Raw genomic sequence first — 13,071 nt, 5'->3', positions numbered from 1 at the left:
TGGTGAATAATCCTTTTAATGTACTGTTGGATCGTATTGGCTAGTATTTTGGTGAGAATTTTTGCATCCGTATTCATCAAGGATATTGGTCTGTAATTCTCCTTTTTGATGGCGTCTTTGTCTGGTTTTGGGATCAAGGTAATGCTGGCCTCATAAAATGAGTTTGGAAGTTTTCCTTCCATTTCTAGGTTTTGGAACAGTTTCAGGAGAATAGGTATTAATTCTTCTTTAAATGTCTGATAGAATTCCCCTGGGAAGGCATCTGGCCCTGGGCTTTTGTTTCTTGGGAGATTTTTGATGACTGCTTCAATTTCCTCAGTGGTTATAGGTCTGTTCAGGTTTTCTATTTCTTCCTGGTTCAATTTTTCGTAGTTGATACATCTCTAGGAATGCACCCATTTCTTCCAGGTTATCTAATTTGCTGGCATAGAGTTGCTCAAAATATGTTCTTATGATTGTTTGTATTTCTTTGGTGTTGGTTGTGATCTCTCCTCTTTCATTCATGATTTTGTTGATTTGGGTCATTTCTCTCTTCTTTTTGATCAGTCTGGCCAGGGGTTTATCAATCTTGTTCATTCTTTCAAAGAACCAGCTCCTAGTTTCATTGATCTGTTCTACTGTTCTTTTGGTTTCTAGTTCATTGATTTCTGCTCTGATCTTTATTATTTCTCTTCTCCTGCTGGGTTTAGGCTTTATTTGCTGTTTTTTCTCTAGCTCCTTTAGGTGTAGGGTTAGGTTGTGTATTTGAGACCTTTCTTCTTTCTTGAGAAAGGCTTGTATTGCTATATACTTTCCTCTCAGGACTGCCTTTGCTGTATCCCAAAGATTTTGAACAGTTGTGTTTTCATTTTCATTGGTTTCCATGAATTTTTTAAATTCTTCTTTAATTTCCTGGTTGACCCATTCATTCTTTAGTAGGGTGCTCTTTAGCCTCCATGTATTGGAGTTCTTTCCAACTTTCCTCTTGTGGTTGAGTTCTAGTTTCAAAGCATTATGGTCTGAAAATATGCAGGGAATAATCCCAATCTTTTGGTACCGGTTGAGACCTGATTTGTGACCTAGGATGTGATCAATTCTGGAGAATGTTCCATGGGCACTAGAGAAGAATGTGTATTCCGTTGCTTTGGGATGGAATGTTCTGAATATGTCTGTGAAGTCCATTTGGTCCAGTGTGTCATTTAAAGTCTTTATTTCCTTGTTGATCTTTTGCTTAGGTGATCTGTCCATTTCAGTCAGGGGGGTGTTAAAGTCCCCCACTATTATTGTATTGTTGTCAATGTGTTTCTTTGTTTTTGTTATTAATTGCCTTATATAATTGGCTGCTCCCATGTTAGGGGCATAGATATTTACAATTGTTAGATCTTCTTGTTGGATAGACCCTTTACGTAGGATATAGTGTCCTTCTTCATCTCTCATTACAGTCTTTGTTTTAAAATCTAATTTGTCTGGGCGCCTGGGTGGCTCAGTTGGTTAAGCGACTGCCTTCGGCTCAGGTCATGATCCTGGAGTCCCAGGATCGAGTCCCACATTGGGCTCCCTGCTCAGCAGGGAGTCTGCTTCTCCCTCTGACCCTCTTCCCTCTCGTGCTCTCTCTCTCTCTCTATCTCATTCTCTCTCTCTCAAATAAATAAAATCTTTAAAAAAAAATAAAATAAAATCTAATTTGTCTGATATAAGGATGGCGCCCCCAGCTTTCTTTTGGTGTCCATTAGCATGGTAAATGGTTTTCCACCCCCTCACTTTCAATCTGGGGGTGTCTTTGGGTCTAAAATGAGTCTCTTGCAGACAGCATATCCATGGGTCTTGTTTTTTAATCCAATCTGATAGCCTGTGTCTTTTGATTGGGGCATTTAGCCCATTTACATTCAGAGTAACTATTGAAAGGTATGAATTTAGTGCCATTGTATTGCCTGTAAGGTGACTCTTAGTGTTTATTGTCCGTGTTCCTTTCTGATCTATGCTGCTTTTAGGCTCTCTCTTTGCTTAGAGGACCCCTTTCAATATTTCTTGGAGGGCTGGTTTCGTGTTTGCAAATTCCTTTAGTGTTTGTTTGTCCTGGAAGCTTTTTATCTCTCCTTCTATTTTCAATGTCATTGAAAAATATACTGGATATAGTATTCTTGGCTGCATATTTTTCTCGTTTAGTGCTCTGAAGATATCCTGCCAGTCCTTTCTGGCCTGCCAGGTCTCTGTGGATAGGTCTGTTGCCAATCTAATGTTTCTACCATTGTAGGTTACATATCTCTTCTCCCGAGCTGCTTTCAGGATTTTCTCTTTGTCTCTAGACTCGTAAGTTTTACTATTAGATGTCGGGGTGTTGACCTATTTTTATTGATTTTGAGAGGGGTTCTCTGTGTCTAAGGCACTTTTTAAATTGAGTGCCTTTTCTATTTTCTTCCTGGTCATTATCTATGGTGTTATTGCAAATATGCTTTCCCAGTTTGTCATCTGTCTTCTGATTTTAGAGGATGTGTTTTTTACCAATGTACAAGTTATTCTATGTAGTCAAGTTTATAAGTTTTTATGGCTTCTTTACTTTGGTCATTATTAGAAAGGCCTTCTGACTTCAAATTTATAAAAGTCTCATATTAGTACAGTTATGATTTAATTTTTTCACATTTGAATCTTTGATTAATTTGTAATTTGTCAGGTGCCTGTGTGACTCAGTCAGTTAAGGGTCTGCCTTCAGCTCAGGTCATGATCTCAGGGTCCTGGGATCAAGTCCTGCATCCGGGTCCCTGCTCAATGGGGAGTCTGCTTCTCCCTCTGCTCCTCCCTCTGCTCCTGCTCTCTCTCTCTCTAATAAATAAAACCTTTAAAAAATTTGTAATTTGTCTTTCTATAAGGCATGAGGTATGATTCCAACATTTCCTGCCCCACCTTTGACCTCAAGTGATACAAAATTGTCCCCAAACTACATATGATAGTCTATCTTTTCCCCCACTGATTTTAAGTGTCACATTTATCATATACTAAATCCCAATCTGTAAGGAGGTCTATTTTTTAAAAGATTTTTATTTATTTATTAGTCAGAGAGACAGCACAAGCAGGGGGAGTGGCAGGCAGAGGGAGAAGCAGGCTCCCCTCTGAGCAAGGAGCCCCATGCGGGACTCAATCCCAGGACTCCAGGATCATAAGCCGAGCCAAAGGCAAACGTTTAACTAACTGAGCCACCCAGTTATCCAAAAGAGGTCTATTTTAGACTCCTTATTCTATTCTATCCATTTGTCTGACTATTCAGGCATGAATCCTATAGTATTTTAATTATTGAGGCTTTAAAATAGGAAGGACTAATCTCTTGGTGATTTTTCTTTTTTAGAGTTTTCCTGGCTATTCAAATTTGATTAATTTTTTCTCATAAAACTTCAGAATTATCTTGTCTGATTGAAAAAAAATCATATTTGGGGAGGATCTCAATAAATTTATTGGAATCCAAGTTAAATTAATGTAGAATCACTGACATTTTTATAGTGATGAATACAGTATTTCAGTCCAAGAACATGATATATCTGTCCATTTATTCTAGTTTTCTGTTCTTCAATGCATTTTAATATTTTATTCATGTAGTGTACCTTTCCAACTAAATTTATTCCTGTGTATTTTATATTTGTTGGTGCTATTGTTAATTACTGTGTTTTTTCCTTACATTATGTGATATGCAGGATAATGGGCCCCCAAAGATGTTCGTGTCGTTATCCTACAAACTTTAAATATGTTAGGCTACGTTACAAAGGAGAAGTAAGGCCGCTAATCAGCTGACCTTAAAATAGGAAGATTATCCTAGATGATATGCATGGGCCCAGTGTAATCACAAGGTCCTTAAGTGTGGAAGAGGGAAGCAGAAGAGTTAGTGTCAGAGTGATGCCATGTGAAAAAGATCTGCCACTGCTGGCTTTGAAGATGGAAGGGGCCATGGGCTGAGGAGAATGAGCAGCCTCTAGAAGCTGGAAAAGGCAAGGAAATTATTCTCTCCTAGAGCCTCCATAAAGGATCAGGAACAAATAACTTTCTTAAGAAAATGCCGAGAAAGTATTCCTGAGGAAAAAAAAAACATATGCCTTTAAACAGATCATGTTTAAACAGCAAACATAAGCCAACACCATGACAAATTTTTAGCTAATGTAATTCCACAAGCAAACACTGAGCACTAAAAATGTCATAAAATGTAGGCTTTGGAAAACCAAAAGGTTTCCAAAGCCTCTTTTCCAAGAAATTTCTTATTAGCAATCAAAACCTACCTGGCAAACTGAAACAGGAATCTAGTAATCCCCTTTAAAAAGGGTCTTATTTAAAACTAACATTTTAACCCATACTCACAATGTCTGAACAATGAAAATGGGAAAATCAGTGGGGCAGAATGAAATAAAACACTGATTTCTAAGTTCTCCAATAATTATTAGGTATTAATAGTTTCCCTTTTCTAGAGAAGAAAGGAAAAGAAGGGTGAACTCATTCCTGATCAAGCTTAATGCCAGGTGGAGAGGTCAACAAGGATTCAATGAACTTAATATGCTCACACCTACTTAATAATGGATGCTGTTAGAACTGTGACGACAGTTCCTTTTGAAGACTTCATGTGAAGTTCTGGATCCAATGACAAGTGGTAGTTGTGATGGGTCATAACTTAGTAACAGCCTCAATGCACATTTTTATGAGACAAGTAACTCTTCTCAGGCAAGTAAAAAGCAGACTAATGAGATGTTCCTATGGGATTTGATATAAACATTAGAAAGGAAAACATCCTGCCATCTGTGACCCCACCTAGAGCAAAGGCTATATAAGCACTTCAAAGAGGAAATAGCCAAGAAGCTTGGAATTCAGACACAGTCGTGGCTGCTTGAGCTTTCGATCGGGACCACAGACTGAAATAAACCAAAAGTGGGTACACACTATGGATACCAAGGACCGTACAACAACAACGATTTCTTGTTCAACGCCACACCAAGGCTGCTCTAGGATTACAAGTTTTCGGACCATTTCTTCTAATACCAGCTGCCAACATGGTGGTCTTGAAGCCAACAGCAGCCAACCAACTGGCCATGTTCTGAGGGCTGCCAGACCCACTCCTTGCTTTTACTTCACACCCATCTGCTTAATAAGCAACTTCAATACCTGTCCCCTTTTGGATGACTGCAGCTGGTGCAGTGAAGGCATCAACAGTAATGAGAAAGAGACCATGCAAATCTTGAATGAGCGCCTTGCTAACTACCTGGAGAAGGTGCAGATCTTGGAACAAGAGAATGCTGAACTAGAGTGCAAAATCCAGGAAGAGTGTAACAAAGAGCTCTGTGTTGTATGTCCTGACTACGTGTCCTACTATGCCACCATTGAGGAGCTCCAGCAGAAGGTAAGATTCTTAGGAACGTGTATAATCAGGTCGTGTCATGACACTCTCCAAGCCATAGCCATTTGCTAAACCTTAATATTTTTAGTTCATCTTATGCTGGAAAAACATATTTTGTAGAAAAAGAAAATCTCTTGAATGAAATTGTCATCTTGAGGCGATATTCAGAGTTTTATACTTACTCATCTTCCAGAGATACATTCTGCTGTGTTACAAGTTTGTCAACATGTGCCAAAATATGTCAACAGCCTATTGCTGCCATTTCTTTAACAAAAATAAGAAAATGGGGATCTGAGAAAGAGCGTTTTGTTTTAATAAGTTCCTAAACAGTTTAGGAATTATTTTATGTTTTACCCATTTTGCTACCATCACCACTGTTTCTCCCTTTCATGCTCATTTCATCATCTCCAAATTGTTTCAATGGTTTCTTCCAACACCGAGCCTAGCTCCTGATCAGAGCCACGTGCTGCTGCTACTGTACATGCTAGATTTATTCCGTTTTATTTCTTCAACAAGTATTTACCAAACACCACCAGTAAGACACCAGACATTACTCTAGGCTCTGGGAAAATATTAGTGAGCTAAAAAGTCCTTGCCCTCATGGCAGTTACATTCCAGAACAGGCAAATTTTAAGGGCAGATTTTATATTTTAACAGTAAAACATATACAAGCGTTTTTATTGGAGTGGTTTTTGCTGATTTTTTTAGGAAAATAACAAAAACTCGGACTTTCCAAAGCTTCCCAAGCTTCCTAAGTATAGCTATGAAAAGCCTAACTGCCCCCCTCCCGCCCCGGTTAATTGCCATACACACAAGCCCTTGGTTTTTAAAGAAGGAGATCCTGGTGTTTGTCTCATTTGTGTGTACAATTTCTTAATTCTAGATCTTGTGTACCAAGGCTGAGAATTCCAGACTGGTCTCACAAATTGACAACACCAAACTGGCTGCTGATGACTTGAGAGCCAAGTAAGCCCACCCAGCACTGTCATTCACGACAGAATTCACCCCACTTCTGACTACACACTCCCAAGAAGATTATCCCCAAATCTGCTAAACCTCCTGATCCGTACCATACCAGCACCAGTCCAGAAAAAAAACCTTCACATTCAATAAATGATAAAGATTAATAACCACTCACATGTGAACAGTACTTAGAGTTTCTAACGTAAGAACCCATCTGATTACCTGCACAGTAATTCAGGAAAATAGGGAGGGCTAATATATAGTTGCCTTGTTTAAGACAAGAAAACTGTGGTTTGAGGGGGTTCAGTTACATCCAAAGACATACAACTAGGACAAAACATAGCTAAAATGTGCATCCGAGTTTTCTAACTCCTAATCCATTGCTCTTTCCACATCTACTGCATTGCCTCTAGAGGCAGGGGAAGGAGGAGAAATTCCCTTATCTCAAAGAACAGCAATATGGCCTCAGGCCGGCAAACTGATTAAGGAATAATAATCACATGGTGATGCTTATCAAGTGATCTCACCTCTAAAGAGAATAAAACCCACCTCAGAAATATAATAAATGAGAGGCCCAAAGGAAAATGTGGAAGGGAGTTCTGCTTGGCTTGACTTACACCATCTGCATTTTAATGCCTTTCTTTCTATGTCTCATTTTTAAAGGTATGAAGCTGAGGTGTCTGTACGCCAGCTGGTGGAGGCAGACACCAAAGGCCTACAGCAGATCCTGAATGCGCTGACCCTGGCCAAGGCTGACCTGGAGGCACAAGTCCAGTCTCTGAAGGAGGAGCTCCTCTGCCTCAAACACAACCATGAAGAGGTTAGAGAAAAACCAAGAGAGTCCTTACAAGCTAAGCCTCTAAAAATTGCAGTAATTCCCTTGAGTTGAACTTGGCAAAAGGTGTCTCCAAAAAGTAGATACTACTCTGCTTTTCAGCTACTACCATTGGCTCCATGTGTTTCAAATCCATCGCCTATAACACAGTATCTGAGGCCTCCATTGCCCTCTCCAGCTTTTCCAGGAGAAGGAAACAACCTTTCTCCTGTCCTCACGGGTTTCGCATCTTTTTGAAGGCGTCCCTAACACAGACTTCTGCCACTATTGCTATAAGTCCGATTGGCAAAAGCCCATATTGGTGTCATAGAGACTATGGTCTCTTATTATAAATTCTACCTCTCTGCTGCTTCACCATTACCCATCCCTAGAAATGATCTAAATTCCTTAAGACTCTGATCTTACTAATTAATTCCTTTTAATGTTCCACATATTTGAACACAGAGTCATATCTGAAATAGCCTGAGGTCATTTTATAGCATCTCAATAGCACCTATAAATCATCTATTCCTTTATTGTGAGCTACATTTCAGATACAATTAAGCTAAATTATTGCTGTTAGACAAACAAGAACACAAGGGTGTCATCTGTTCACCAAGTGACTTCACATTCTTTTTCTTTCCATAGGAAATCAATTCCTTACAGAGCCAGCTTGGGGACAGACTCAACATTGAAGTGACCGCTGCCCCTTCGGTTGATCTAAACCGGGTTCTACAAGAAATGAGATGTCAGTATGAGTCCATCATGGAGACAAACTGCAGAGAAGTGGAACAATGGTTCAACATGCAGGTGGGGAGGGTAGAAAAGTCAAAACCAAAAAGTCAACATTGCATTTCCAGGTGCCTGTTAATCAAAGTCACGTTTTGCTTCAGAATATTCATGGTCTTTGTGTTTCAGATGGAGGGGCTGAACCAGCAGGTGGTGACCAGCTCTCAACAGCAGCAGTGCTGCCTGAAGGAGGTCACTGAACTGAGACGCACCGTGAATGCCCTGGAGATTGAACTGCAGGCCCAGCACCGAATGGTACCCAGCAAGCTGACCAAGCCTAACACAGCAGTGATGGCAATAGCCCCTGACACCTGCATGTTGCAATGTTTCCCAAATTGTGTCCTTCAGAAGTTCCTCTGTTTGTTAAAGGGTCTATAGCCAAAAAAGGGCTTGCGGTCAAATAAGCCTGGGAAAAGCTGGAGTAAACATAGGTTCAACAGGGTACCTTCCTGCAGGTCTTTAATAAGCTAATATGCACTATAGATCTCCAAGAAGGAGATATAGGGTATTCAGCATTCCAAACTTATTTGACTCTGGACCCCTTTTTTAAAGAGCATGTCATGGCAATAATGATCCATGGAGTACACTTTGGGAAACACTAAGGGAGCATTTTATTACATGCAAAACATTTTTACAAACTACCAAATTAATAAAATAATTTTATAAAGAAGGTAGCATAATTAGTAATCCAATTTTTCAGTTGAGGCTCAGGGAGCTAAAGTGATTTTCCCACGCCAAATCCCAGGTGAGTTCCATCTTGCCTACTTTATAGAGATGGAGACACTGAGATCCTGAGGCATTAAGTAACTTGTTAAAAGTCACAGAAGAAATGAGTCCGAACCAGAATTCAGTTTCCAAAGCTGGAACCACCTCTGCCTCATTGTACTGCGTCTCTGAAGTAGGGAATTATTTAAATGCTCTGATGTGAAGGGTATTTGGGAGATCCTGCCCCAAAGCTGGTTTTGTCACCAGCTGGTCATGTGACCATGGGCAACTCACCTAACCCCTTGAACCTCAGTTTTCTCCTCTCTAAAAATTGGGAAAACCATGCAAATAATAGTTATTCAAACCTAAAATTCCATTATCCGTAGACTTACAGAATGATGGAGCAGGAAAGAACTTTAATCATCAAAGTTTCAACTCTTGTGTTTTAGATATAAAGGAATGGACTCAGTGAAAGAATTGTTTATGGCTAAATGCTGCTAACTTCTTTTTTAGGTGCCATGGTAACAGGTTCTTAAAGCCCAGGTGTAAAATAAGTTGGAATATTTTTTTGTCTCACAGGTAGGAGAGTGTGGTAGGATATTATTAGGTGATTAAGAAAGAAGTAAATACTTAAAGGGAGGCAAAACTAAGTAAAGAGGATAAAGGGAAGCGAGCTTTAGCATAGTTGATAATTTTGGTTTTGGATTTATTTGGTTAGGAAGTAATAAGAGGGTTTGGAGATTCATTAGTACCTGTCACAAAGAAACCACTGTTTAAAATGATGCAGTTTACAAGTGACCTAGGCTCCAACGAGTCATCATTATAAACCCTACTTTCCTCCTCCATGGTAGAGAGATTCCCAGGGATGCATCCTGGTGGAGACAGAGGCCCGCTACACAGCCTTACTGGCCCAGATCCAGTGTCTCATTGATAACGTGGAGGTTCAGCTGGCAGAGATCCGGTGTGCCCTGGAAAGACAGAACCAAGAATACGAGATTCTGCTGGATGTCAAGTCTCGGCTGGAGTGTGAGATTGCCACATACCACAGCCTTCTGGAGAGTTCAGATGTCAAGTAAGTAAAATAAAAAACAGCTTCTACTGGGAAATATGCTCACATACATGTAATACTGCCACTGGCAACAGGGGGCGTGTGCTTTGATCTTCTTGCCAGTGATGGAAACTTGTGATGTATGGTCTCAAGCTGTGCTGTTTGGAGACCTACAATTGTAGCCTAGTCCAAATTTGAGGTCTTAGCTGAGTTGGGTCATTTTGAAGAGCCAGTGTGCCAGGTTAATTCCTTGTATGCTGAGTTTTTTAAAGTACAAGGGGAAAAATGGTTTTCCCAAATATTCAAATATTCCTGGTGACTTAGATTTTCCCCCACTGAGATGAACTTTCATGAGATTGAATAGGATGACCCTGTTCCCTTCGGAGGAACATTCTGCTCAGGCTGAAATGCCCATCCTTGTCCAGCCACGTGTCCTTGATGCCAACAACAGCATGTAGATATGTGTGTTTTAGCATCATTTTTAAAGTAGAAATTGTAATGCTTTCCAATGATAAGAAGCCAACCAACTCATAAGGAACTGACCCAGATAGAGCACAACTCTTTAGAGGAAGCAACTCAGTCCAAAGTAATGCCCAGATGCAGACTCAGTTACAATTGTTACGGAGACCTTCTTCCCCAAAATAGTCAGTAAGCTCTGTTCACAGCATTCTTTTAACTGGCACATTTTAACTGCCACATTATACTAGCACAAGGTTAACCATAGCTAGTCCTTATGAGGAACTACAATATACTAAAGTGTCTTGAATCATCAAAGAAAGATGATGCTTTCTATAAAGAGTTCTGTTAACTGCTTCCAACTCCAATTCTGTAAAGTTTCATTTAAATATTCCCAGAAGGCACTTTGAAGCTTCCAGATAAAGCACTGAGGACTCTTCCATAGATGGGGTTCGTGCCACCAGTAGTATTGTGACTCGCTGATAAGAAAAATATCGGATTAACTTCTTTTCCTCAGATAATAAGCCCCTCAACTTGGCCCTTCTCACTGCTGACCCTGTAAGTTTAGTTCCCATTATACCCAGTCTGCAGATGAAGAACTAAAGCTCAGGAGGGTTTGTTGACTTATCTGAGGTCACCAGCTGGTAAGTGACAGAGCTGGGCTGCACCTGGTCTTCAACTCCTGGCATGGTGTTCTTCCACAATGCAGTGGAAGCTTACATAATCTAATGCTTCTAAACCTAAGATGCTGCCTTCCCATGGTTCTGTTCTCATTCTTTTTCTTTCCCTAACGATAGAACAAAATGAATGAATAAGCATTTGGGAGTACTTGTTTTGAGGGACACATGTTGAAAAATTACCCACCGCTATTGTTCTCCATCACCATCATTCCCTTCCCTCAATCACAGGTAAAATTCTGTTTTTTTCTAGGCTTCCCTGTAACCTGTGTGCCACCAAATGTGAGCTTTCCAGTAAGGCCAGTGCCATAGAATGCACAGCCCCAGTTTACAGTACATCATCCTCAGCTCCCCGCGGGACACATGAGCCCTGCAGTGCCTACAGAGTCCTGCCCCGAATACTGGTTAAAATCTGCACCATCACTCAGGAGATTAAGGATGGCAAAATCATTTCTTCTCATGAGCATGTGCAGCCTTGCTTCATCATCAGAACTGTCAGAGTTTAACATCCCAAGGTGATGAAAATGACCCTCATTCATGAAAGAGAGGTCAATACTTGCTCCTACCAGAAAGGCTTAAAAAGTCCCCAGCCCCTTAAGGTACTTAGTTTCTTACTACCACAATGGGTCTGCATTGCTAGATAGAATACCTTGTATTCCTCCGATTCTTCCCTAAGTCATTGCTATCGACATGATAATAAATGACATTTCTCTGGAAGCACATTACCCATTTCTCTGAGAGACAGGCACTGATTTGTAAGTTCCCAGGAAGGTGCCCTACATTACTTGACTCCACAGGTGATAGGCAGGTTTCTCTTTTGTTTACTCAGGTCTTGTTTACTTATATTCCTCACTAGAGCCAGTCAGACAAGTTCTAGGATTGTTTTTGGCCAAGGTACATGAGGTGAGAAGCTGCGACCTTCCCTTCTAAAATCCTTCCTTGGCTATAGAAAGAAGCCTATATAGGAACAGCATGAATAGGGGAAAAGATCTTTAATGTTTTGTTTCCTTGAATAGTCATGAGTCTGACCCCTGTTGAACTCTGCTGTTTGTTATCCATACTCACATACTTTACATTCCCCCAAGCTATTTTTGAAGATGTCGGTGTTCTCCAAAACGTTGTAACCACTGAGCTCTCCAAATATTTTCAACAAGAATTAGGAAGAGTTGGGGGAGTGAATCTAGAGCATTTTGAAGAAATAACATGGATCCTTTCATTAAATGTTTGCTATTTCTCTTTCCACTCTTTAGGGAATGGGAGTTGTTTCTGACTGTTTAACAAGGGACATGGAGCTGGAACTCTCACGCCATAACCCTGTTCCTCCATCTCCCTGGGACTGATGACCATGAAAACATAGCTTAGGTTCCTCCTTCAACCTATCCATCAGAGAGAAATGGAATTGATCCCACAAACTTTGCAGAAAAGTAATCATTGAGTAATTGCTGCTTGCAAGCACGAGACAGTCTCAAGTGAGAAGATACCATGTATGTACTGGCCATTATCAGAGCTTCTCACAGTAGGGTCACAGAGGGTTTCAGTCAATCCCTACAAAGTTATTTGACATTTCCAGAAGTCTTAGTAAATAATTACAGATCAAATACAGAATGTGGAGTCAAAAGACCTTAAGTCCTAAACTAGTCTCTTGGGACCCTGGGCAAAACATTTAGCTTTCATCTAATTTAATTTCCTTATTTGTTAAATGAGGACCACGGCTACTTGACAGGTTTGTTGTGCGGATCAAATGAAATTGTTTATGTCATGCTACTTGGTACACTGAAGAGCGTGATGCAAATGTTATTTTTACATAAGCTTTGCTTTTAACTACAGCCCTGGACTTAACTGTGTTATTATCTCATGTCAAAATTCTTTCCCCATAAATGTAGTTATCCACTCATGATTTGGGGAGTTTTAATAGTGCTTGGCTTTGAGGGCTGAAAAAAGAACAGAACAAGATCTTCCTGTCATCAAGCCTGCAATTCTATTCAGTAAAAGGTTTCTGAAGTCTTAAGGTCTATATCAGATATCAGTTGATGACTGGTGCCCACAGCAAAGACAAAAGCATCATTTAACTCACAGCTCAGCAGTCACTTCCTCCAGACAAGTAGCAACTTTTACTGAGCAAGTGGAATGCAGAACTCCCAGAATGATCTCTTTCCTATCGATAACTTCCTTCCCATCTGAATGCCCAGATTACCCCTGGTAGCACTTCACAGCATACCATCTCAGACTGAAGGAGGGAAATGTGGGAAGAGCAGGGGGCTTGCACTCAGAAGCC

The 13,071-nt window shown here is 40.3% G+C and overlaps 1 protein-coding gene across 1 annotated transcript; it reads left to right on the top strand.

The window, feature by feature from the left end:
- Nucleotides 1-4,891: 4,891 nt before the first annotated feature.
- On the top strand, nucleotides 4,892-11,302 carry KRT39 (keratin 39). Its single transcript, XM_025859412.1, has 7 exons — nucleotides 4,892-5,347; nucleotides 6,228-6,310; nucleotides 6,971-7,127; nucleotides 7,770-7,931; nucleotides 8,040-8,165; nucleotides 9,467-9,687; nucleotides 11,050-11,302. Exons 1-7 carry the CDS (start codon nucleotides 4,892-4,894, stop codon nucleotides 11,300-11,302), a joined length of 1,458 nt encoding a protein of 485 aa, XP_025715197.1.
- Nucleotides 11,303-13,071: the final 1,769 nt, after the last annotated feature.

The sequence above is a fragment of the Callorhinus ursinus genome, unplaced genomic scaffold, assembly GCF_003265705.2.
Source record: "Callorhinus ursinus isolate GAN/ISIS: 27379988/994484 unplaced genomic scaffold, GSC_fseal_2.0 scaffold52, whole genome shotgun sequence".
Classification (NCBI taxonomy): domain Eukaryota; kingdom Metazoa; phylum Chordata; class Mammalia; order Carnivora; family Otariidae; genus Callorhinus; species Callorhinus ursinus.
Note: the sequence above shows the minus strand (reverse complement) of the source record. Positions and strands in the feature narration are given on the sequence as shown.